The sequence below is a fragment of the Gymnodraco acuticeps genome, unplaced genomic scaffold (genome assembly GCF_902827175.1).
Source record: "Gymnodraco acuticeps unplaced genomic scaffold, fGymAcu1.1, whole genome shotgun sequence".
In the NCBI taxonomy this organism is placed as follows: domain Eukaryota; kingdom Metazoa; phylum Chordata; class Actinopteri; order Perciformes; family Bathydraconidae; genus Gymnodraco; species Gymnodraco acuticeps.
This window is the reverse complement of record NW_022991219.1, coordinates 2,749,519-2,776,794: the sequence shown is the minus strand read 5'-3', so window position 1 is coordinate 2,776,794 and position 27,276 is coordinate 2,749,519. Positions and strand designations below refer to the sequence as shown.

General features: G+C 41.0%; 2 protein-coding genes across 2 annotated transcripts; both read left to right on the top strand.

The window, feature by feature from the left end:
• The first annotated feature begins 8,715 nt into the window (after positions 1-8,715).
• Positions 8,716-12,356, top strand: LOC117561717 (myeloid-associated differentiation marker-like protein 2). The gene is made up of 2 exons (XM_034239283.1): positions 8,716-9,735; positions 10,539-12,356. The coding sequence occupies exons 1-2, from the start codon at positions 9,455-9,457 to the stop codon at positions 11,188-11,190; spliced, it is 933 nt and encodes a 310-aa protein (XP_034095174.1). The 5' UTR covers positions 8,716-9,454; the 3' UTR covers positions 11,191-12,356.
• A 4,410-nt stretch (positions 12,357-16,766) lies between these two features.
• pycr1b (pyrroline-5-carboxylate reductase 1b) lies at positions 16,767-26,865 on the top strand. Its single transcript, XM_034239389.1, has 9 exons — positions 16,767-16,905; positions 17,580-17,673; positions 18,482-18,552; positions 18,715-18,894; positions 19,176-19,283; positions 22,619-22,732; positions 23,514-23,606; positions 24,509-24,672; positions 25,750-26,865. The coding sequence occupies exons 2-9, from the start codon at positions 17,607-17,609 to the stop codon at positions 25,919-25,921; spliced, it is 969 nt and encodes a 322-aa protein (XP_034095280.1). The 5' UTR covers positions 16,767-16,905; positions 17,580-17,606; the 3' UTR covers positions 25,922-26,865.
• Positions 26,866-27,276: the final 411 nt, after the last annotated feature.

Genomic DNA, 27,276 nt, shown 5'->3' with positions numbered 1-27,276 from the left:
CTGTCTTGCATTGTCTTGAAGTTCAAATTACACATCCATGTTATCGTTTTCTCAGATTGAGGAGGAACAATGCGGATTCCGTCCTGGTCGTGGAACGACGGATCAGCTTTTTACTCTCGCAAGGATCCTGGAGGGGGCCTGGGAGTACGCTTATCCGGTCTACATGTGTTTTGTAGACTTGGAGAAGGCGTATGACCGGGTTCCCAGGGAGGTGCTACGGGAGGTGCTGCGGGAGTATGGGGTGAGGGGGTCTCTACTCAGGGCCATCCAATCTCTGTACTCCCAAAGCGAGAGCTGTGTCCGGGTCCTCGGCAGTAAGTCGGACCCATTTCCGGTGAGGGTTGGCCTCCGCCAGGGCTGCGCTTTGTCACCAATCCTGTTTGTAATATACATGGATCGGGTTTTGAGGCGTAGTCATGGGGGAGGGGGTCTGCAGTTCGGTGGACTAAGGATTGCACCACTGCTTTTTGCAGATGATGTGGTTCTAATGGTTTCATCGGTCTGCGACCTTCAGCACTCACTGGATCGGTTCGCAACCGAGTGTGAAGCGGCTGGGATGAGGATCAGCACCTCCAAATCTGAGGCCATGGTTCTCAGCAGGAAACCGATGGACTGTCCACTCCAAGTAGGGAATGAGTCCTTACCCCAAGTGAAGGAGTTCAAGTATCTCGGGGTCTTGTTCTCGAGTGAGTGAACAATGGAGCGTGAGATGGGCCGGAGAATCGGAGCAACGGGAGCGGTACTGCAGTCGCTTTACCGCACCGTTGTGACGAAAAGGGAGCTGAGCCAGAAGGCAAAGCTCTCTGTCTACCGGGCCATTTTCGTTCCTACCCTCACCTATGGTCATGAAGGATGGGTCGTGACCGAAAGAACGAGATCGCGGATACCATCGGCCGAGATGGGTTTTCTCCGCAGGGTGGCTGGTGTCTCCCTTAGGGATAAGGTGAGAAGTTCGGTCATCCGGGAGGGACTCGGAGTTGAGCCGCTCCTCCTTCGCGTCGAAAGGAGCCAGTTGAGGTGGTTCGGGCACCTAGTTAGGATGCCACCTGGGCGCCTCCCTAGGGAGGTGTTCCAGGCACATCCAGCTGGGTAGACCTAGGACCAGGTGGAGGGATAATATCTCTTCTCTGGCCTGGGAGCGCCTTGGGATCCCCCAGTCAGAGCTGGTTGATGTCGCCAGGGAAAAGAAAGTTTGGGGCTCTCTGCTGGAACTGCTACCCCCGCGACCCGACCACGGATAAGCGGGAGAAGATGGATGGATGGATGGTTATCGTTTTCACAAGGTTCAATAGAACCATGTGATCTGTTTATTGACACATGATCTTTTCTCTTTTGTCTTTATTGGTGCAAAATTCAGCAGGTAGTTTAACAAAAGATACCCCCAGATCGCTGCAATTCTTGCTTCTCCTTAGTTCCTCCCAGTAAAACAGGGTTCATTTATTAAATGTATTGTACACAAAGCCCTACATGAAGGTTGTACCTCTTCATCTTTTTAATGACCTACATCAGATCTGCTGAATCTGTTTCAATCTGTTTCAATTAGGGAATAAGAAGATGTGATGAGATGAATTTGATGAACCGGTACAAGTGGACTGAGATGTGTGTCACAGTCACAGAAGCACTGTCTGTATTGGTTTGAGTTTGTATGTAAGGGAAGGGTGTTAAAAGGGCCAATTATGCTCATTTTTGGGTTGATATTTAAACATGCTTTAATGTTCAGAAAGGTTTTTCCGACCAGAACCCAGTCTGCTTATATTGGTCAGCTGGTCGGCTCTGTTGTGATTAGTCAACCGCTTATAGGTGTAGATGTAGAAAACCAGAAATTGGATAAAAGGGCCTCCTTTAAAGAGCAGATCAATAATTTTCAGATTCCTCCCTGTACCCATTGAGACCACACCTTTGATCCAACAGTACAGACATCATGATGAACGCAGCCTCTGACCCCCGTTCACAGCTAATGGTAAACAACCAGCATGCAACCATCCTTTTACATTTAGTCAACAACACACACAAACACTAAACACAGGACGCTGTGTGTTTGTGTGTTTTTGTTTGTTTGAGAGTGAGAGGAGTGCATTTCCTCCACTTGTCTCACACACACAGACGTACACTCTGTCTCCTTGGTACAGATGAATTACTTCCAACTGTCCCCTGCAGGCTTTGATGCCAAATAAGTGACACTAAGAGAGGCTCATAATGGAGTGTGTGTCACAGTTTGACCACAACATTCTCCAATTCTCCTTTAAAACTCAACTTTGACCGATATAAACACCCTTGAAAAATGTAAAGTCGCTCTTTTGTTTATTAAACCGACAAAGATATTTCAAGGTTGTAATGAAGGGCTGAGGGGTCAGCACACGGGACCTCTAGGTGCTGCAGTAGCGCCCCCTAATGGCAGCTGTAGCAGGTCAAGAGCACAGCTGCCTTGTTGAGAAGAGAGATGAAGATGTGAGCGCTGCTTCACAGGGTGCTGGAGCCCCTCCAGCTGACATTAGGAGAGGGTCACAGCAGGGCCATAGCCAAGGACCCTTACCAAATCAAACTTTATTTATATCACTTGTGATATAAATCACAAAATAAATTATAAAGCCTGTGACCTAAGATTTTCATCGTCATAACTACACTGTAGCTATGTACGTATGACTAATAAAAGCCTTGAACTTGAACCTTTTCAAACATTCCTTTACTGGAACAACCTGACAAAAACTGCTACAGTTTATGTAAAAGAACAAGACAAGAGAAATGTCTTAAATACATCCAACCTTTTTTATTTTGAACCATCTCATCACAGAATTCCCATAAATCAATGTGAGAGTAACACTGTGTCATATCAAAATACCAAAGGCACATGGAAAGAAAAGCCACTTCAGAAATAATGTAATAAACTAGAAAGTATTTCATACAAAAATTATAAATATCATGATCATTTAAATTAAAATAGTTTCACCAACCCCTGGAGTGTCACAGACTTGTCTTAAAAATATTTAAGGATATACACATGGTAATAAATACATTAATAATACATTACATGATATTAAATTGATAAGATACACAGTATAAAAACGTTCACACGGTAATGAGGCAACACAAAATCACCCCAAATATCTGAGCAAGGAGGACTCGCAGTAATGATTATTAATTTGTTATTCACTCAGCTGCCAGTTCCTTAGCTTCACTAAACCTGTTGATTCTGGTTCCCTGAATTTAACCAACATCATGACTGCTTTTAAATCTTCTACAATTATTTTCTTACACATTAAAAGTGCTGTTAGCAATTTTATTTATTAGTAAACGCAGCATCCTGATTATGGCTGGAAGAGGCAGTTTAGATCAGCTCCTCCATGGTGATGAGAGACATGGTCACCGTCCTCTGTGAGTGGGGCAGCTGCACCCCCACTGGCTGCCTCTGAGCAGGAAAGTGCTGTCACACACTGCTTCTTTGCAGGTGCAGACGCTGTGACAAAAAAACACACTGATCAGTCTTCTTAAACTTTAAACTCTTTGAAAACAAGTTCTTAACCCTGCATTAAACAGCACTTTAGTAAGTACAGTCAATCCAAAGAGTTTTCTGGGATTTATTTTGTAACATAACACAATTCAGTCTTTAGTCAAACCCTCGCGCCAGAATATTGTGTACTCGTGTAAATGTCCAATTCAGAAGTGCATATTTAATTCAACTAGATAAATGATTAAATCTGTGTATGTGTAGTTTGGAAAATCAAAGTGATTTAGGAATCAGTGATCTAATCTAGTCACATGGTCCGGTGTGGTACCATGTCATCTTGTTTTTATCACATGAAAACACCGTCTTACCTTTCTCACTGGAGCGAGCATGTCTTCTCTTCCTGATCTTTCGGCCCTACACACAACAAAATAAATAAAAATGAAGTATTTGCAGTGTTTCATAAGCTCTTGTTATTGATAGAATCATGTTGGAGGTGTGTACTTACATAATTGTCCCTATTGGACCAGTGAGGATTCTGCTGGGCGTGGAGCCGTTTCTCCTCTTGTGACTGACTGAAGTACTTTTCCTTGTCCTCCTCAGTCATTGCCTTCCACTGTGGACACATGAAAACACACTGTTAGGACACACTAACACACACACACACTGACACTGACACTTCTTCAGATAGTGTACAGGCACAAACACAAGCATAAAAACATCAGCACACACAAAGCTCTACATTTTTGGTGATGAGACAACAAATGAAAGTCTCTGTAAAAATGTGTGAGTTACAGTTAGAAGACTTTTGACAAGCTGGCGGCCTGTTAAAAATATTTATATTTATCCGACTTAAACATACGGACCAAACACACTTACCCTCTGGCCCAGGATTTCATTCTCAGCCGCTGTGCCTCGCCTCTCGGAGACAACCTCCGCTTTCACGAGGTCTCGGTGCTCCTTCATGTACAGCATGAAGGCATTCAGGGGCTTCCGGACGTACGGGCGGTTGGTGTCCTGCTGTTTGTTATGCCATGTCTTTCTACGGGGAAAAAAAAAGAGAAAAATAAGAAAGAAATGTTAGTATAAATATAGAACATATGGGTACTGTGTTGTTACATTAAACCCCTTTAAAATACATGTATTATAATAATGCTGATGTAGGCATTTCCTAGATAAATGACTCCTTAAATCAAACTGATAGAGGATTCTGGTTTGATCATGAGTATGGCTCATGTATGGCTACAGATCACAACAGTTTAAAGAGTCAACTTACTCTGAGTTGTGGCTCAGTGAAGGAGCAGCAGGGACAGGAAACTGGAAGTAGGGAGGAGGGACCTCTGTATATAGCACCTGGTACAACTCCTGTCCATTACTACACAAATAAAGGAGGATGGACACACACATTAGATAATAGAAAGAGTGTGTGATGATACAAGCAGACTGTCATTGGCACTGTTGTTGTTAGTATTATTGTGTGTGTTACTTACATCATCCCGACATAGCACAAGTGCTGGCCTTCAGGGAGGTTCACCATCGGCACATCAATGATCTGGGGTCACACACACACACACAGGAGATGAGACAAGCTGCAATGGTGTTGTCAGTCCACTAAGTGGAAGGATTTCCCCTTCAAACACTCCTATCAGAATAGTTTCATATCCAGTCACTCCACTATGACATATTCTCCTTCATTTTGTAGTTTTACTGATCTAATTCATCTTTGATTCAAAAAATGTCTAATGAAGTTTTAATTGGAAGAAAATGTGTTTGTCCTGTCCAGCTGTTACTGTTTCAGCATTTCCTTCTCCTACATCCATGCTACTAAATGTGCTGTGTGCTGAAACCACACAGTGAATATGTTCAGAGTGTGTTACAGGGTCTTACTTGCTGTGGAGCAGCAGCAGGTTCTCTGACAGCCGTCAGGACCTGAGCATTGTTAGCAGGCCACATATACTGAATGTTCTGTGGAGACAGAGAGGGAGGTTAAGCAGCCATAATACTTTCTCTATTTTAGTCTGTATTGACAAAGCTGCAACTAAAATTAAAGATTTGTATTATCTATGTATCTGCCTGTCTATTAATCTGCCAGTCTGAATAGATTGACTGACAGTGATACATATTCTAATGAACCTTTCTGACTAATTTGAATTTTTCCAATTTCATTTAAAGCGTGGTAAGCAGGGTCTTACCAGCTGTGGAGCAGCAGGAGCAGGGGCAGGAGGAGGCAGGGGGTTGAGGGCCTCGCCAACACAGGCTTGCAGTGCCTCGAGGAGAGTAGAGAGGAACTCATCTGGACTCATCCCTGCTACCAGTTCCTGCAGCTTGTTCAAATGTTCCATTGATGGAGACACTGTCAAAGAAACACGTTATATTAACTCTTTTAGGGTATTAGTGTCTGTTTTCTTCACCACATTTGTGTTACAGTTTGAGTTACTTTGCAGATATGGATTTCTACAACAAAAGCTCTGTAACTATTTATGTTGCAGATTAAAATTCTACACACACAACTTAAACAGTTGAAGTTGAAAAGGAAGTGAGTAATATTAACTATAATATGACCAGCTCCAACATGTATATGCTGCTGTCAACTTTATGCACCAGTATCAAATATCATGACTGGGACAACATGCTGCACTGTGAGTACTTCTACTTTGTGTACTTTTGGCAAGTTTTACTGATAAACCTTCTACATTTAAAAGTACTTTTCGGATTTATTTTTAACTTTAACTACTTTCAAATTGATCTACACTGTTGTGTAAACAGCACACAGGCTTTAGATAAATATTTAGCTAACGCTAGCCGTGTGAATGTAAGCTAATCATCACAGCTAGCATTAACTTTGGGGGTATTTATCTGTTACTAAATGTACAATTACTTCAGTTTATATTACTTTAAATATAGTAGCTTAAATACTTACCTATTAGCTACTGCTTGTACTGTTTTGAGGTTGTGTTTTTTTACTTTGGGTTGTTCGTGCTGTTCTCTGTGAGAGTCTGAAGGGTAATGAAGTGTTTCTGCTCTCAGTCCTGCTTACTTCGGGCATTCTAGATCTCTTCTCTGTTATGTTCGTTCCAACATTCGGTTCCATGTTCCATGTTCCATGTGTTCCATGTTCCATGTGTTCCATGTTCCATGGTCCATGGTAAATTATTCTCGTCGATAACCTGTTCCTATAGATCGCTGGTACAGCGGTGCAATGTAACGAAGTACATGTACTCAAGTACTACTCTCCCCTCAAATACAGTCAGAACAACAGTGTATAAATGCATGCAATATCATTTGTTGACTCTACTTTAGTCATCAGGACTACAATAAATGTGTAAGTATATATATATCACATACTAGATTAAAGCTCAACAAGCATAATGATAATAATTTAACATGTTATAATATTTAGAAACGTTAATTGATCATTTAGAGGTCAACAATTCCTACTGCACATATGATTGCTATTTCATGAAGTATTACATCAAATAAATAGAGCTTTTTCATGCATAAAGTCATACATAAAATATTGATAATTAATGAATAATTTGATTTCTCTCTTCTTGACTTTTACTTAGAGTATTCCCTGGTATGCTAATGTATTCCTCACAGCTTTATTTACATTTCAGATTCAGTTTTAATGCCAATGTGACATTATTTTGATGCAGCTATGTGTGTGCATTTTGACGTAAATGAGTGTAAAGTGCTGTTGAACAGAGAGGCTCACACCTGCAGGTGGAGACAGAGACCTATGGACACACAGGATGAGAGCACAGCGCAAAGCACACTGACACTCATGTTTATAGTAAAATAGTCAGATAGATTAGGAAGAAAATACAATGTTTTTTCGGAGGCAGCAGATTAAAATGGGCGATTGGAATTGAAAGTGTAAAAAATATAAAAAATAAGTGTCGTGATCCATTAAAATGTGGGGAAAAGATTACTGACAAAATGAGAAATGTCACAGAGCCTTTCAACACTTCTAACAACATTTCTTAGTATGCTTTATATTGTCTAAGGACACTATGGTCCTCTCTTGGCTTTTGCACTTAATACAAATCTTGGATTAGACACCCAGTTTTGCAGTTCTCAGTTATGTTGAGCCTTTTAATATCTCTCTGTCCCTTCTCTCTTACATTCTCTATTTCCCAGGCCCTTTCATTACCATTTTACAGCCATTAATCCATCAAATGCCCTCTGATTTTCATTTCTTGCCCCATCACCTGACTGCCCCACCCATCCACACGCCTGTCGCACCCCCCACTTTAATTGCAATGTAGCTTTCGGTCTGTTACCTATTTGCCTGGCCTACCTCCTAATTTGGACTCCTTAATTAACTCCTATTTTCCTTTTTGCCAGCACCCAACCGGTATTCGTACTTGGCAATAAATCACTGATGCCTGCTTAGTTTGCAGTGGGTCCTTCTTTTGTTGCCACTCTCCCTCATCTTTGTGTCACCTTTTTCATAGGCCAATCATGGTGATTTGGCTCATATATTTCATATTGGAGGCATTAACATACCCAACCACAGATTTTTGTGTCCCCTTGTTGTTTTTTAAATGGGTCAATGCCCTACATTTAGTGGATTTTTTAAAGTTTTTATGAGAATGAATATAGGACTTAGATTTATCAGGTGACCGGAATCTTGAGATGTGGATGAGGATAGATAGTCCCAAAGAGTTAAGTCATAATAAAATAAACAATCACAAAATTAAAAATAACATTATCATGGTACATTTTCTACTATATTCAAAGTGTTCTTTTTTTTAAGTTTTTGTTTCTTTCGGGAAATATTTCCATTTAAATAACTTACGGGCATATTTTATTTCATAATAATATTTTTGAAAGAAAATAGTTTATGATTAATTTGTACACATGTTTATACAGGATTATTATCTTCTAGCAACACTCTGTAAAACTAAGTGGTGATGTAAAGAGGAATAAGTGTGGTGAGAAAACTATATACCAAAACATCTTTTAACACAGTTTTGTTCAGATCCAACATCTCTCTGGTGATGCCGCCTCTACGCTCCCAGCTTCGTAGTTTAATTCAAGTGTCCCCTGACTTCCTCATATGTTGACCTGTGCACTCTGGGACATCAGGGGGGTCAGCTATGGCACCTCATTCCACAGGATCTTATATGTGTCTGCATGCCCCGACTCCACGCCCAACCACATGTACACAATCCCTGCGGCACATGTGTGGTGATGGCCCAACCCCGAATAACTTCCACTCTGACCGGCCGGCAGCACCCCTCCTCACAGCTCAGAGAGGGACAGTGAGGAAGGAGAAAGTGTGGGAGTAAGAGTGTGGGACAGAGAGAGAGCGAAAGAGGATGAGCGTTGACATTCAAAGAGAGTTCATGGTGTCTATTTGACTCGTGTGGCCACGTGGACTCAGTATGTGAATGTTGGACAGAGACGGATACAAACATATCTGGATAGTTGATCGAAGAAGATTCAGTGTCAGGACCGGACCATTTCAGCTGAAGGGTTGGGCTGTACCATGTGGCAGGACTTTACCGACAATTGCTTGATTAACATCGTGGACTTACAGGACCTACAAAAGAGAGATCAACATGGGTGTACTGTACACCGTGTGAGCTCTTACTGAAGATGTCAAAGAGAGATTTCCCTGGTGTTTGTCATACCTTATGTCTGTGAAACGTTGTGATTCATCAACACAGAAATAGAGTATCACCAAGTCTGTAAACACAGCAGAGAAAGTGGATTTTACAGGGGTGGTGACAGAATTAATTATACATGAATGAAACATTTCCTGAACATCTGGATATCTTTTCATGATTTGTTCTCAATTTGATCTCTTGATGTCACAATCACATCTTTTTCACAAGGACGCTTTTTATTGTTTTTGTGGGACTGTTTTGGCCTTCTGAGTTAAGTTGAATCTTTGACCTGTTAAATACTTTAAACCCCACATCATCCTCTGCTGTGCTGCTACTGGACATCCAGAATTTCTTTGAAGACCTTCCTTGAAGAACTCACTAGAATATTTACCCATAAATGGAGTCACAGGCTGGTGCATACCTCAACAAGAGGGCCCTCTGCTCACCTCTGGGTGCTGCCCGCCTCTGTCAGTTAGCCATGGGCTGTGCTGTGATTGCCATGGTTACACACAGTGCAGGTTACAGCGGTTCACACGGCGTGTTTTGCATGGCGGCCTGGTGCTTCTGCTTCGCCATGACGATCGTGGTGTTTTTCCTGGACGCCACTCGCCTCTACAGCTGCCTGCCCATATCCTGGGACAACCTCACAGTCACATGTGCTGCCTTCGCGACCCTCATGTAAGTCACATGTTCAGGTATAACTCTGATATTGGAGTAATGTTGGTGATGTTCAGACCTAACTTGCCTCATGGCTCTTCTTCCACATATTTTGTGCACAGCCGAAGAGTGATGTATCCTTAAACACCTCCATTGTTACAAACTGCATGTTGATCCACCAACCCTCAATTAAAATTGAATAAATAATATATAACTTGTTTATTATAAGTGGAAAGGTACTGAAGATTTCCGTGTTACATCAAGGTTAGGTTATAAAGGTTTCCGAAAAATCACACACAGCGACATAAGGCTAAGACTGTCACTTACTTTTCATATACTCATATTTTCTCCTCAGTACAGAGAATTTAAGCATCCTTCAGGTAATTGTTTTGGTTTTACAAACTGCAACATTACTACTTACGGTACTTTACACATTTTGTGACTGGTATCATTGCCCTAGTTTCTAGTAGGTCTGACTAACTGAACCAGTACATTACCTGAACAGCTTACAGGTGACCACCATCGTCTAATGCTAATGTACCTCTGCTAAGCGGGAAAATAAAACACATGTTGCTTACAATATCAACTTCTTAAGGTGATACTATGATATCGATGTGTTATCAGCTTCTTTTGCTGCCCCCCAGTGACCAACAAATCTTTGCTGGACAGATTTCATAAATATCACACTTTAATGTCTGCTAACTGTCTTTGGCAGTCCTTTTATTTGTTTCATGGTCTATTTCACCAACTTTAACACCTCAGATTCTATATTTCCTCTGGTTTGAAGACATCATATCTACAGTTATCTTTTCTGTCTCCTTCAGGTTTGTGACAGCCTCTGTTGTGTACCCGCTCTTCTTCGTCCGATCCGAGTGCCCCTACGCCGGATGTGATGTCCGAAATTTCCGCATCGCTGTCACTGTGTGCTCCATCCTGGGTGCTCTGGCCTACGGGGCTGAAGTGGCCTTGTGCCGTGCCAGGCCGGGCCAGGCTGTGGTGGGCTACATGGCCACCGCCTCTGGCCTCCTGAAAGTGGTTCAGGGCTTTGTGGCCTGCATCATCTTTGGAGCTCTGGCCAACGGGAGTGAATATTCCCGTTATGCGGCCACAATCTTCTGCGTGGTCGTCTACGCTTTCTGCTTTGCTCTGACTGCTCTTGTGGTCGTCATGACGGTGTGCGGGCGCACCAAGGCTGTGCGCTGCTTGCCCTTTGACCGCTTCGTGGTGGTGTGCACCCTCCTGGAAGTTCTCCTCTACCTGAGTGCGTCAGTGGTGTGGCCGGTGTTTTGCTTTGACCCAAAATATGGCTCTCCATGGAGACCATCGTCATGCCCTCAGGGGAAGTGTCCGTGGGACAGCAAACTCGTGGTGGCAGTTTTCTCCTTCGTCAATTTTGGACTATATGTGGCGGACCTGGTCTACTCCCAAACAATCCGATACACTGCCTCACGTGTGCGCACTAACCCACGATTGTAGCCTTTTTATTTATATTGGCAGGTTTAAGTTATTCATCGGGTGTACTATTTATGATTGTGTTTGTGCTTTTTTTTAATATTTAAAGACACAGATAATATAAAGGGGTGCCGCACATAGTCTAACACTGAGGCCCTTAGACGGCCCAAAGTGGATGTGAAAGCACTGTGGTATGTGAACACTGCGACCTCTGACACACCCCACTGAGATGACACCCCGTCTTTCTATCTCACCCTTTCTGCCCTCTCAGCCAGCCTCACCCAAGCAGCCAGGGCCCACTGGTATATCCTAACAAATCCTCCAGAACCAAGACACTACTGCTCTTCTTGTGTGGGCACAACACACTGACACACACAAAATGGCATGCTGCTTATATTGCTGCTCAAATAAGACCTACAGGAAAAAGTAAATCCACCTTTGGCATCTTTGGCATGCCTGCAATTTGCAAACCCCTCACCAGTGACCTAAGGACTTTACCCATGCCGCCAGAAATAAACATGAGCTGTCTGACTCTGCACTCGTGTTGAAGCAATGAGACAGCATTTATACAATGCTGCTGTGTTTTAAACCTCTCTGTATTTGATCTAATGCTTCCTTCAGTCTATAATAATAAAAAAAAGTAGAGCATCCAGTCTGTTGCTAAGATGTGTGCCACATTTGAAAACAAACAACGTTCAAAATTGCACAATTGGAACATGGTCAGTGTGACCGAGGAGTGTTTGCACATTATCATGTCCTTAACAGTGGGACAAATGTAACAAAACCACGTTTTCATTTCAGTTTACTTCCTAGATAGTTATTTTAAAGTGTATTACAAAGTGAATACAGTATGTTTACCTCTTCTGCTTAGTTCAGCATGAAACTGTGTCATCACCTTTTTGATTTTAAAATGATCAGGGTCTACTGTTTGCATACAGTGAAAGACGATTCATTAAGGATTTAGTTATAACATATCTTGTTTGAGTGTATCCTTTGCTCTAATGGGAGTGCATTACCCAACAGATATTCATCACACGCACTCTGACCAGCATTAATGTGCTGGACAGTGGGAATATATACCAGCTTGTCCTTGCACTCATAGGGTTAGAGGAGGAGAAACAGAGGTCTTTCTGGTTGAAACTTTTCTCTGTCAGCACTTTCATAGTCTTGTATTAAACAGAAGAAGACATCTCCCTGCCACAACTCAGCCTCACCAGTTTCTCCTTGTTCCTTGTCCTACTCTGTTTCACTTGATTAAGATTTTAGTTTTACTCTCTGCTCTCCCCCTCCTCTCTCACACAGCATACCAGTCCCCTCCTCCTCTCTGCTTTGGTCACCTCACTGAATCTCATCTCTCTAATCCAGGATCACTGTATTCCCGTCACATCTGTGAGTGCTATAGACGTATTATATTAAGTCCTTGGGAAGCCACTGTGCTTCCAACTTGAAGCAAGACTGCGTTGGTGCTCAGCAGCAAATCCAACACCAGTTGGCTGCTCTTGAATCTAAATCTGGCTTAAACCATAGGAAACGTCATTGTGTGTCTAAGGGATTTTGCTCTATTGCCAATTTTGTAAATTAATAAGTAAAAACAAGCTAATAGCAGGAGCATTCAGAAGGAGCAGATGGGCAGTGGATTATGGGTTTGTATCACTTTTGATACAAACCTCATCACCCCATCACTAAAATCGTGAGTTGATTTGTCGCCTTTTCATCCTCTGATAAATCCTGCAGAATGACTTTTATGGACAGGCCCTTTGGAGGCAGCAGTCGCTCCAGTAGAATATGGCAGAGCTCGGAGAACGCTGCCACTGAAAGTGACGGACAGTGTTGCTGCACAGCAATCTGTAGCTCCATTAAGGCCTGCATATACCCTGCCCCTCTGCAGAGCCATATTTAGCAGCTGTTCCATGTTTGGCACTCATTACTTTTCACTCCCTGCTGCGGGCCTCTGCTTTAAACACACACACACAGTGTAGGAACTTTTCTGACGGACATGAGCTTTGACAAGTGTCCATCACAACCGCCCCTTCCTGTTTCTCCAGCCGGGGGGACAGGGGACTTCTGGCTCGCTGACGTGACTAATCTCTGATGGCGCATGTTGCTGATGTCAACCCCTCCCCCCTCCTGCGTAGCTCTCGGCTCTTTATTTGCCAAATATTGTCTGTGGAACTTTGTTGGCTAAATCTTTGGTCCCATAACACTTGAGTCCATGCCAGTTTAGCAAAGGAGTTTAGCAAAGGAGAAAGGATGCTAATTCTGGAGGGGCTCCAAGAATGTAAAATGAAATCTAGCAAAGTAACAGTACCACAACTCAAATAAATGATGGTGACAGCCTGTTTAAGAGAAGTGTAACCACTGAAAAAGCTTGTGCTACATCATCCACTATTGTAGCTTAGATTAATTGTGGATCCTCAAACAAATAAATATCTCAAAATCTTTCAAGAAATTAAGCAATATTTATGGAATATGCTAAAGTTACTGTATATAATCATTCTCTGTGATCCTGTGATCCAATGATATGGAATATGTAATCTTTACATTTATGGGCATCTTCACTGTCTTAGTGTAGTCTTTCTGACTGGTTTATGTTTTGGTTAAAATATGGATGGGAAAAACTAACTGCATTTATGAAACTGTTTAAATATTTGGCACATTTTATTGTTTTACTTCATATTCATTTCCATCAGAAGTTCAGAGACTCCCAGCCTAGCAACATTTCATTATGACTCACCTGGTGAACTGAAGAAAAATATTCCATCATCAAATATACTCACTTGACCTTCTGGCCATGGTCTGATTTATTCAACCTTCTGCTTAACTCAACACGTTTATGAACAAAGAAAACCTGTGCTATCTAATTTTGTGATTTCATTCTCACTTTATGCCAAATATCGGCTGAACTGAGAATATGAAAACAGAAGAAGACATTTTGCACAGCTTCCATTATCCACATACTCTTTTGGGATTTTCACTCTGATGTGTCCGTGAGATTTCGCGATGAGCTGTGGGAAATCCTTTATTAGATTTGTTTTTTAACAAAAAAATGAAAGCTGACTGGAAGCCTTAACTTAGCTGCTGTCATTTATTTTCTATTCATTTTTATTCATTCCTGTCTCTGATTCATTCTTGTCATTCATTCTTTTCTCAGATTGCAGGACGCAAGACATACGCACACTTGGGAGAGATTTTCTGTCGGCGTGTGATATTAAATATGCACATCCTCTCTCACTCGACAGAGCTCCTTCTTTCTCTCTCGTTGGTTTTTATGTCCTCACACACACAATCACACAATCACAAATCTGCATACACACCTCTGGGCCCTAATCACTGCAAGCAACAAATTGTTGTGAACGCTTCACATAGATCCGCTTGTCACCGTGTGCTGAAAAAAAAACTGTTTTGTGCTCTGTGGTATTTTTAATAAATCTCTTGGGGCGTTTGTCAAAACAAGAAAGACCGAATGAGTGTTGTCATGCCTCAGCACACATGCAGAGGCTGAGTGATAGATAGTACAGAGGCAGGCAGTGATAAATTGACTTTGTGTGAGTGTGTGAGTGTGTGTCTGTGTGTCTGTGACTGAGAGGCAGAGTTTTAGGGATTCATCACTGAAATGTTCAGCTTGTTTGAGATTAGATTTTGTTGGCAATTATTCAACAAGGCAATTCAACAAGGTGAAGGGGACACTTTGTGGTACTCCCAAAACACACTGCTCCATGTAATTCTAACAAAAGAAGGGAATTTATGTTATTCCTTACATTTTTTTTTTATTCTGAGAAAGAAGACACACACAAGGCGAGGCATGGTTTGATTCAAAACCTATTCTTCTGAGACATTTAGAAAAATTTAAAAAGGGGAAAAATAAATGTAAACATTGCTGAAAACAGTGACATCATCCCATCTCTGTTCAAGACATTTTACTGACTGACCGGTCACTGATATTTCTACATGTCTTGTTTAAGTGACATTCCAGTACTCCTTGCGAGTTGTGACCATCAAACTGCACTTCATGTGTGAAATCAGAAATCCAAAATGAAAGACTTTTTGAAGGTGTTAGGATGTTAACCGGAAGAGAATAAACTGAGGAAAGGATATCACTCTGCCAGCTGACTGTAGAGGAAGAGTATCCTAACAGCTGGTACTGGTGGAGGGCCGTGCATTCTGCTTTAAATATAGACGGGGGCATATGCAATCCCTCAGTCTGCATTCCTGTCAAACGACACTGTGAGAAAATGAAATGGAACGAAGTCCCTCAGAGGAGACGTACAGCACCTCTTGTGAAGTTTAAATTTAGTCTGGCATGGAATGGTATGGAATGGGAAACAGGGGGAGAAAGACACAGGCCGACAGACAGGAGGGGCAGGCCTATTAAAATGTGCACAGGGGAGATTTAAGCATCAAACTGACAGTTACAGTCCAAGTTCATGTTTTATTTTGAGAATATGCATTGGTGAACCACCGAGGGATAACTGGATTCGGATGCCGTGGCTCATTAGCGAACTCGCCATCCACTTCAGCTTTATTTCACATTCTGCCAAATCCAAAGGGAGAGGAAGAAGCACTGGTCTCCTGTTAGAATAACAAACCTTCATTCAAATGCAGGTCCCTCAAATATCACAAGCCTCTTCTGTTACCCTGAAGAGAGTCTGTGAGTCATCTTCAAATCTCAGTGCATCTCCATTCAAAAATAATTAACCCTCAACATCAGCTGTAGGACCTTTATGCACACATACAGTATTTTAGGAGAAAATCATAGAAACATTTAAATTGGGTTCAGGCAGAACACTATAAAAACTAAGATATATTTTGCAAGGCCATTAGAGCTGTTAATGTTTAGTTATTAATGAGTCTGAATATCAATATGTTGATACCTTTATTAGTCCAAAGTAGAAATGTACATTGTTACATTTCAAATACAGAGGCAACTTGGCAAAAATATTAGATAGATAAGAGGGATACAATACAATACAGCTTTATTTATAAAGCACTTGAAAATCTCCAAACCAAAGTGCTGTACAGTCAAATAAACAAACAAAACATACAAAAAATCACACAGGATGCATAAAATATTAGAGATAGAAATTACACAAATTATAATTTACAAAAGTACCCATCCAGGTATCCTTACAGGTGCAAAGCCAAAGAGGCTCCCGTGTAAAATGTGCAAATATCTACAGTAATAGTTTAAAAAAATAAAAAGTCTCACATGTAGAAGTAGTGTAATGGTTTGAGTGAGTAATTCAAGCAAAAATACAAAACATTCTCTCTGGGGTTGCTGCTTTTGTTGGCTCATATAATAGTACACTGAAGACAGTTTTCGAATTGCACAACATGACATTTAAATGTTTCTCTATTAGCTCTGAAAAAATTGGGGTTTACATTATTATTTCCATTTGAAGTAGGCTAGTGTTAGTACTGCGCTTTTTGCCAATACAAATATAACATGCTGTACACATTTTCCCGGGAGCATCACTGTCCAAAAAACTGATGCAACTGGGCGTTACGGACTACAAACCCCGCCCAAATGCCAGATCTAAGTTATCATTGGCCAGGAGGTCAGCGTGTCTCTGTCTTGATTGGCTAGTCTCGCTGTTCGTTGTAAGCACATGTCGGAACAGAGTAAAGAGGAAGACACGTTGACACAGAAAGTTGTATTTGTTTTGTTTTCTATCGCCGGCACATAACCGTCCCGTCGTTGACTCACACTTGTCAACTCAGAGCCGCAGCTGGAACATTTAGGTAAAGATAAATATGTCCCTCTTAAATTAATGTGTGTTATTTCTCGTTCATTTCAGCTGTGATATCTAGCTTACCTAGCCGGCATGCTAGCCTGTCGTAAGCTAGCTACGACGTGCTATCATCCTTCATCTGCATAAACAAAAGAGCTAATGTTATCAACGGCTTGTTTACGAATATAAGACTGTTACAGGTGAAATGTATAATATTATATTTAAATGCAGAAGGAAATCAAATAATCAGAAAGCTGTGATTATGTTGCTATCATATGGTATAATTTTGTTCTTGTTTGTTTTATTTGGAGGGTTTGGTTTGGAGTATTTATATCCTGTAAGCATTTTTTAAAATTATCTTTAAATGGCTGACAAAAAATACATATCAAATACACAGCTGTAAATCAGTACATGAGCCCTTATCTCAGTGACATTCCCATGGGTGCTGCCAGGGTGTCAGTAGAGGGGTTTCATCATTCCCTGTCTGGACCAGCTCCAGGATTTCCCCTCAGATTGCATCATCACTAGTCAAGACAAGAATGTCTCTTTGCTTTCAATGATAAAAAAACTGGATTCACAATTAGTCAAAAGTAGAGATTTGAAAAGCATATTACCATTTTGGTGGGGATTGGTCAATGTTTATTGAAATGCATAGCAGTCAGCATCAGCTTTCTGTTTTGACAGGTCAAAGGCGCCACATCATCTGACAGGATGAGTGTTGGGTTCATTGGAGCGGGCCAGCTGGTTCACGCACTGGTGAAAGGATTCTCAGCTGCAGGTGAGGCCACTTTCCTTAATGTGCAATATTTGCCTGTATTAACTGAATCTTAATTCACTTAGTCAAATCCTACACCCATGTAAACTAATTCTGGCTTGAATAAAGTTACAGTCACAACAACACTATACACCAGGGGTGTCCACACTTTTTTCATAAGGGCCACATACATTACCTCATAAGTTAAGTTATTAGCTAGCAAAATCAATCAAAAGTAGCTCAATTATGCTTGATACTTGAATCTGCTTTTAGAAAAAAAAATAAACAGCATACATCCCAGCTCTCCAGAGAGTTTCATTTAATTTGTTAGCAGCTCATCCCTTACAACAGGAGCCCCAGATTGATTATCATAATAGGAAATAGGAAGGGTATATTTCAAGTTTGTTATGTATATAAGTTATTGGGCTTTTTTCTTATCAACTTAGATTTACTAGAACATATTTTCAAATGTAGTTGTTTTAATTTATAGTAAATTGGGCTTATTCACACATGAACACTACTGTGTAATATATGTTTACAGATATATTTAATAAGTACAATACAAGAAAAGCTCAAGTTTCATTTGTGGGCCGTATTTAATTATACTGTTTGAATTTGCTGAGGGCCGATTCAAAAATGTCCCGCGTACCGCATTTGGCCCCCGGCCGTAGTTTGGACACCCCTGCTATACACACATTCTTTGGATTGCCACTTATTTTTAGTTGTATTTTTTCTTCTGTACCATATGAAATGTAAGGGTTTATCTTAAATGTGTTATTTCCCATCTCACTGTACATCCTCAACGCTCACTTCCTCCTGTCTCCATCCTAAGGTGTGATTGCCACTCATAGGATCACTGCCAGCTCCCCAGACTTAGAGCTGCCCACTGTAGCGGGGCTAAGGGTGAGAATACATCTCTCCTTAGTTGTTTGTGTGTGGGGTGTCTGAAAATGGAAATGGAAATATTGGTTCGAGCGTGCTTTTGTGGACATTTTGTTTCCCCTCATACTTCTTATAACCCTCTCTGATCACCACCACTGTCTTATTTTTCTTCTTCATCTGCAGAAAATGGGGGTGAATATGACAACTAGCAACAAAGAGGCCGTCAGTAAGAGTGATGTGCTCTTCCTGGCTGTGAAACCCCACATCATCCCCTTCGTTCTCGATGAGATTGGGCCAGACATCGAGGACCGTCATCTCATAGTGTCGTGTGCAGCAGGCGTCACCATCAGCTCCATAGAGAAGGTCAGTCGGCATCTGTCACCATCATTCCTGCTCTGTAAAAAATCTGCTGTTTGTGTGTTTTAGAAGTTTCACTAGATGACTTAGTAGTGTGCTCTTTGTTGTATTGTTTTATCATTGTTGTTTATTATTGTGTTATCTTATAATTTGTATTCCCTCTCTCAATCTCCAATTAGGTTCAATCAAGCTGTTCTGGCATGCTTCCAAACATCTGAAAGAAAGTTGTTTTACTTCCTGACTCTTCCACACACCTATCATTTGTTTCCTTTCGTTTAATTTCACAGAAGCTGCTTCAGTACCGTGCCGCTCCTAAAGTCATGAGGTGTATGACCAACACCCCAGTGGTGGTGAGAGAGGGAGCTACAGTGTATGCCACTGGGACTCATGCAGAGGTAAAAACGAGGGATTATATCATTTAAAGATCTTGAATCTCCAGATAAAGGTGTTACAATGTGTGTGTACAAAACGCAGCAAACTCTTACTGATATGTGCTGGGTCCAGGCTCAAGGGCGTTTGGCACTCTCAACTCTTTCCAGGACATGCCGGGGCCCTGCCTGCCTGTAGCTTTGCCGATATCTGTGTTGATAGGTAATAGATTAAGAGCGGTGAATCAGCTTAGATACAGGAAGCGCTCAAAAGTTTGTGTGAGTTTATCAAATTTAGAAGTGATTCCATGTCAGCCACAGCTTGCCACAAAGAATCTGACAGTGTATTCAACAAACTTAAACTAGCTTTAATAAATGTCAGGTCTTTGGCACGTAAAACATTTTTAATCAATGATTTAATCACTGAGCACAATCTTGATTTTATGTTTTTAACAGAAACTTGGATTGAACAAAATAACAGTGCAGCTGTTCTTATCGAATCAACCCCTCCCAACTTTAGTTTTATGAGTCAGGAAAGAATGCATAAGAAAGGGGGTGGAGTTGCTATTCTGTTCAATGATTCCCTTCAATGCAGGAAGACATCGTATGGAAACTTTGATTCTTTTGAATATGTGGCCCTTCGGCTGAAATGCTCCTCTCGAGCTCTGTTCCTAAATATCTATAGACCACCCAAATACTGTGCAAGCTTTTTTGATGACTTTACTGAACTGCTGTCTATAGTGTGTATTGACTTTGACCGTCTAGTCATTGTTGGTGATTTTAACATCCATGTTGACAACCCCCAGGACAGAGGGGCAAAATAACTGTTTTGTGTTCTTGATAGCTATGGACTGACTCAGCATGTGACGGAGCCCACGCACAATAAGGGGCACACTCTGGACTTAATTATCTCAAAGGGTCTGAATATCTCTAAGGTTGTGGTGACTGATGTTGCACTCTCTGATCATTCCTGTTTTCTTTGAGAGCTCTATTTCTGTTCAAATTTTTTTCAAAAACATGTAACCACAAAGCGATATTTAACTGAAAATACTAGGGAAATGTTTACTCAGAATTTTTCTTCCACACTTGCCCCTGCTAACATCTCAGTAAATGAGCTAGCAGATCATTTTAATTAAAAAATTAAAAAATACTATAGATGCCATTGCTCCAACAAAGGTAAAGGAAGTGACTGGGAAGAAAATATCTCCATGGAGAAAGGCCATGACCGTGAAAACAGAAAAAAGAGTGTCGAAAAGCTGAACGCAGGTGGCGAAAAACAAATCTCCAGGTTCACTTTGAAATCCATAAAGAGAGACTTGGCTTTTATTATTTGGAATTGAAAATTGCACGACAGTCTTTCTTCTCTGACATCATTGCCAACAACAAAAACAATGCACCTGCCTTGTTTGCTACCGTTGACAGACTAACAAACCCCCCAGTGTCAGTAGCCTCTGAATTTCTATCCTGCAATGATTTTGCCTTCTTCTTCACTGACAAAATTCAGAAAATTAGACAAGCAGTCAGTGCCTCTACATCAGGTACAGCAAATGTTTTGTCCCTGTGTCCACTTAAAATAAATTCAAACACCATGACACAATTCCATCAGATTAATGATAAAAACCTAGAGGACATTATACAACTTCTGAAATCCTCCTCCTGCTGCCTTGATATTATTCCAACAGGATTTTTCAAAGATGTTTTGCCTTGCATGGCCTCAGATCTACTTCATATAGTAACCAAATCTCTTCACTCAGGTATTTTTCCACAGGCCCTGAAAACTGCAGTCATTAAACCGCTCTTAAAAAAGAATAATCTAGATGCTTCAGTAATGAACAATTACAGGCCCATATCAAACCTCCCATTTCTAGGTAAAATCATTGAAAAAGTTGTTTTTCAACAGTTGAGTAATTTCTTGCATTTAAATAACTGTTTCGATGTGTTCCAGTCAGGCTTTCGTCCAAACCACAGCACTGAGACTGCTCTTGTAAAGGTCTTTAATGACATCCACTTAAACACAGACAGTGGCAGAACTTCAGTGTTAGTATTATTAGATCTCAGTGCTGCGTTTGACACTGTTGACACAGCATATTACTAGACCGACTGGAAAACTGGGTGGGACTTTCGGAAACAGTTCTGAATTGGTTTGAATCCTACTTAAAGGACAGAAACAACTTTGTTTCTATAGGTAAATAAATACACATCTTGAATTGACAAATATGACATGTGGGGTTCCTCAAGGCTCCATCTTGGGGCCTCTTCTCTTTAACATCTACATGCTACCACTGGCTCAGATAATGAAGAACAACAAAATAAGTTACCATAGCTATGCAGATGACACACAAATTTACATAACCATTTCACCAGGAGACTATGCTCCAATTCAAACACTGAGTAAGTGCATTGAACAAATCAATGACTGGATGTGTCAGAACTTTCTCCAATTAAACAAAAATAAAACTGAGGTAATGGTTTTTGGAGCCACGGCAGAACGTATAAAAGTTAGCACTGAGCTTCAGTCTGCAATGTTCAAAACAACAGATAAAGCCAGAAATCTAGGTGTAGTCATGGACTCTGACCTGAGTTTCAACAGTCACATTAAAACTGTTACTAAATCAGCCTACTATCACGTAAAAAACATATCTAGGATTAAAAGACTAATGTCACAGCAGGATTTGGAAAAACTTGTCCTTGCTTTTATCTTCAGTAGACTCGACTACTGCAATGGTGTCTTTACAGGTCTCACTAAAAAATCTATTAGAAAGCTGCAGCTGATTCAGAACGCCGCTGCTCGAGTCCTCACTAACACTAAGAAAGTGGATCACATCACTCCAGTTCTGAAGTCTTTACACTGGCTTCCTGTGTGTCAAATAATTGATTTAAAAAATATTGCTGCTGCTTTATAAAGCTTTGAATGGTTTAGGCCCAAAATACATTTCTGACCTCCTGCTAAATTATGAACCATCCAGATCTCTCAGGTCTTCAGGGACTGGTCAGCTTTCTGTCCCCAGAGTCAGAACTAAACATGTAAAAGCAGCGTTCAGTTATTATGCTCCAAATATCTGGAACAAACTCCCAGAAACCTGCAGGTCCGCTGCAACTCTGACTACTTTTAAATCCAGGCTAAAGACTTTTCTTTTTGCCGCTGCTTTTAATTGATATATTCACATCTTAAACTGCACTGTAACTTTTATCTTTGCTTTTTAATGCCATTTTCTTAATGTCTTTCATTTTTGTAAAGCACTTTGAATTGCCTTGTGTTGAAATGTGCTTTGTAAATAAACTTGCCTTGCCTTACAAGATGCACAGAAAGGTAGAACTACACCTACAAAATCATTACCATCATGTTGTCCGCCTTCTTTCAGCTGGAGGATGGCAAGTTACTGGAGCAGCTGATGTCGAGTGTTGGATTCTGCACGGAGGTGGAGGAAGACCTCATTGACGCTGTCACCGGGCTCAGTGGCAGTGGACCAGCCTACGTGAGTAACCTCAGAGCTGTATGTTTGTCACAAAGGGATGTTTCAAATTAATAAAACATATTTATATAACCCAATATCTGTCTCTACAACATACAATATCCATGGTTTTATGGCCCTTGTAGCTTCAAATAAAAGTGTATGTGAGTGGTGATGCATACACCTATAATCCTAGTAAAAGAAAATTACTGGGTGAGCTAATATGTAGGAAATAACCACAACAATCAAAACAATCCTGGGTATTAAATCCTCTGTTGTTTAGTGGTCTCGTTTTTTTTCTACATGTTTTGATGCTTGAGATCTATACAGAAGAAAAGGCAGTGGCAGTGGTCCCAATACATGATTTATTTTTACAAGAAAGGGTTTTTTTAGGAAATAAATATGCTACCCCAGCTGTGATAATTCCTTGTCTGGCCAAATGTGTGTTTTTATTGTTCCTGCTTTATAAAACTGTCACATCTAATGCCTACTAAGCAGGCAAAGGTGTGTAAGTGTTGAGAACGTAAGGAATGATTGTGTGTGTGGGGTTTATCTCCTGTCTGCATAGAGCTTGTCCTTTTTTAAATCTTGGCTCAAAAGTGTTGAGCACAATTTGTCCAATCCTAGCTGTGAAGACAAAGTAAGATTAGAATGAAATGGACGCCAGTGTTAAAGGCTTGAAGCTAAATAAGAAACAAAGACTAAATTGTTGATTATTCTGACATTTGTATTTAGTCTGTTCAAAGATGTAAAGGACTTGCTGCTTGAAAGGAAAACAAACCTAAATGCGTGTGTTTGTCAACAGGCGTTCACTGCACTGGATGCTCTTGCAGATGGAGGCGTGAAGATGGGTCTGCCAAGAAGACTGGCTGTCAGACTGGGAGCTCAGGCCCTATTGGTCAGTTGGGTTTAGTTGTCTCTTTAGCTGTGCCTATTCCCATTGTCAAGTCTCCCTGATCTACTGGCCGTCTGCATATTTGGAGGCATAATACATGGAAGGATTCAGTGGCTGCTTTATTTAACACAACAAAAACTTCTAGTGTCTTACAATTGCTGATTTAGTTCACTAACAATGCACTGAAACTCAACTGAAATTATTAAACCATGTATATGGACTGAAAAATATAGATCACATTTTTTGCAGGTGATTTGTTATTGCTGCTTTTTTCACAATGATTAATTAAAACGATATTGCTTAAACTCTTTAAAGGCAGCCCTATTTTGACCACATTTCTCCATTTGTCAAACTATATGACTTGAAATATTCACCTCACCAGCTGTCATTGTTGTGGTGGCAGCAGCTGCAGACTTTCTTCACCGGCTCAGTGTGTTCAGCTTCCTTCTGCATTTTTATGAGCAATGTTCTTTGTGTTGCCTCTTTTTCAGCACAAAGCTTTCAGATGTTATTATTTGTTGTAGTCAGTTAATACTCTTGGTCTGGGTGTCTCCTCTGGTTTGCACGTTTGCCTGCAGGAAACACTCAGCTGTAGTTGCAGAGTCATGCTCGCCTAGTGTTAGCCAAGAAGCTGCCTGGAAAATCTTTTCACAAAAAAACCCCTGTCTGTACATCAGATTAGATTTCATTTCTCGGATGAACTTTATTAACAATTGATTCTACATTACAATGCAAATGTGCACCACTCGCAGTATAATGATGACATAAGGACTTCTGTTGCTGAGGCTGCACCATGTATCAGCACCCAATGGCTTTGAAGAAGTAAACAATACAGTGTCCTTCAGATAACTCCTCAACTCCTTCCACTTTATTAAATGATTTGCCGTGTTCCTGTTTCTCCTCAGGGAGCAGCTAAGATGCTGCTGGACTCGGAGCAGCACCCCGGCCAGCTGAAGGACAACGTGTGCTCCCCAGGGGGCGCCACCATCCACGCCCTGCACGTCATGGAGAGCGGCGGCTTCCGCAGCCTCCTGATCAACGCTGTGGAGGCGTCATGCATCAGGACGCGGTGAGAAAGTCGCACCTGCACATCCCATATCTACACTATCAGCAAGGTTTCACAGCTATTACAGTTCTCAAGATACTGCGGATTACTTCTGTTACTTATTCATCTGCTTTATGTTCTTTGGTTCATTTATTTTTCTATAAAATGTCAGAATTATGACAATTGTCCATTGTTGAATCCTAGAGTGAAAGTTATTCTGGTAACCAAAATATTAGAAGCTCGAAAACTAGCTTTGGGAATTGGCTGGATAAATGCTGCATTAATGATGAACTTTCTTGCAACTCAATGATCAATCCAAGACACTTTTGGCACACAAATGCTTTCTTGTTGTGATCAACTTCAAGGAAATGGTTCGCTGCTACAAAGGAGTGATATAGGGGTGATTAAGGGGCCACTTAGATGCGTTATAATTGTGCGCACGCAATGCAAACAATCAACTAAGCAGGTGCAACAATTGTGCTGCATATGAGAGGTTCAGTTTTATTTGTTAAAATATTTGTACTTCAGTCTTTACATTTCTAATAGTGTGCACTTAGGCACATTTTATTTATATTGAGACTTGTTTGAACTTCAGGATTGCATAGCAACCTAATGGGCTACTATTTTTTAATTGAGTAAAACAAATATTGATTTCAAGAAACGGAAATGCATAGCATATGTGCTGATTTGGAGAAGGCATAATATGATGTCCACTACAGGATAGACTTTACTCTCTGCATTAAGGGGAAAAACAATATGTGCGTATATCAACAAATTGAATATTATTCAAAATCTAATATCATGCATTCGTAAAACAATTCTTTCTGACAAAAAACATTTTAATATTTTGGGCATTCAATTGCCTCTTGACCCTGTTGGTATGGAAAGTAACCCCACTGGGGTTCCTAACTCCAACATTGAGATGATGATGGCATATAACTTAAATGTCTGTCGCTGTCTCCACTGTAACACACACACACACACACACACACACACACACACACACACACACACACACACACACACACACACACACACACACACACACACACACACACACAGACCTCTATCTAAACGCTAGATTATCCCTTCCCCTCACAGGGAGCTGCAGTACCTGGCCGACCAGGAGAGCATCTCCTCAGCAGCCATAAAGAAAACCACCCTGGACAAGGTGCTGCAGCAGCCCGGAGTCACGGTCAGCGGATCAGCGAACGGCAGAACGGGGCTCAACCTGTTCAACAACCGCGGCCCCAACGTCAAGAAGAATAACTGAGAACACAGAGGCAGGCTCACACTCACATCTCACAGGTTTATACACACATTGCCACTCAGGCAGGTGGACTGGTCACACACATCCAAATTACTTTACAAAAATGGCAAAATATTTATACATACTTGAGTTACATAAAGACTGAAGACCTGTTACACTACAAACAAGCGCAGGTGCATTCTGGGTGTGTTGCAGGGTTGATGTCTACACAGGCACACCGAAGAGCAAAAGTGCATTTACAATCTGCTGTCGGTATGTGTTTAACGGTAATGACCCAGTGGGCCATCATGGGATGCTGCTGCACAGATGGTTGCTGGGATACCATCAAGCTCTTAATGTTTGTCTTTAATGTCCTTTTAAACAGAGATGAAGCCACAATGTCAATCATTCTGTTCCCTTTTTTTTTTTATACCAACAACAGTATTATGGTAACAAAGACTGAGTATGGATTTTCTCTTTTGCTTGTTTTGATTTTCATATACAAAAACTACGGACTTGACTGACAAAATAACTTCCCTGTTACAACAACCTTTCTAGCACATTAGGAACTTGGTGCCTTGGACCCTGGCACCCATAACATATGTTTCTCTTGCATATAAAGGTCATTCCAAGCTTTAAATCTTCTCTGATGTCCTCATCTTTCTCAAATCCCTTTGTTTCCTGTTTGTTATGGAAATGGTGGGTCTGAACCCCAACGTGAACTGTTATCTTGAACCTCCTGATGTTTTATAATATAAAGCCACTTTTTACATGTTCTCTTGTAAAGGGAAAGTCCTAAAAGAAATGCATCTACACAAAGAATCAAGATTATATGAAGATGTATTCGTATAGATGTAGTCCGTCCTAATTTTGTTATTCGATCCCCATTATTTGAAACGTTATGTATTTTTCTTTGTTTGGCATATCAACCAGAAAGTTGGTGTCGATATTAAATAAGCAGAATTGAATATTTGTCTTCCAAAGTCAGTTTGTTCTGTATTCATTATCAGTCTGGTTTGACTCCATACTCTGCACTGACTCGACTCAGTTGTGTGGCTCCTATTTTCTCATTTGTTTTCCCCATCTTATTGTCTGTTTGTTTTAGTTTGGAGGTTTCCCTCAGCCCACTCATCTGTGAGTCATTAAGATCCACCCTGGCCTGCAGATGGCGCCAAATGACCCAATTGTACTTGTCTACAAAGATCACGTTACCTACTTTACTTAGCTGCTGGTGGAGAACGACTTAAAATTGACCCAGGACCAACATCAAATATAACCACACCACCTCACTTATCGGTAAATGGCATTGGCTGTACTGCGCAGTTACACCCACTCCTCTTCCAAAACTCTCCAACAAGCGTATTGTCTCTCCTCCATGC

Bases quoted from the DNA above. Each gene is read 5' to 3' on its own strand.
- LOC117561717 (XM_034239283.1), top strand. From the start codon at position 9,455: ATGGAGTCACAGGCTGGTGCATACCTCAACAAGAGGGCCCTCTGCTCA. The intron at 9,736-10,538 runs GTAAGTCACATG...TGTCTCCTTCAG, and splicing joins GCTGCCTTCGCGACCCTCAT to GTTTGTGACAGCCTCTGTTG.
- pycr1b (XM_034239389.1), top strand. From the start codon at position 17,607: ATGAGTGTTGGGTTCATTGGAGCGGGCCAGCTGGTTCACGCACTGGTG. The intron at 18,895-19,175 runs GTCAGTCGGCAT...TTAATTTCACAG, and splicing joins CCATCAGCTCCATAGAGAAG to AAGCTGCTTCAGTACCGTGC. The intron at 19,284-22,618 runs GTAAAAACGAGG...GCCTTCTTTCAG, and splicing joins CCACTGGGACTCATGCAGAG to CTGGAGGATGGCAAGTTACT.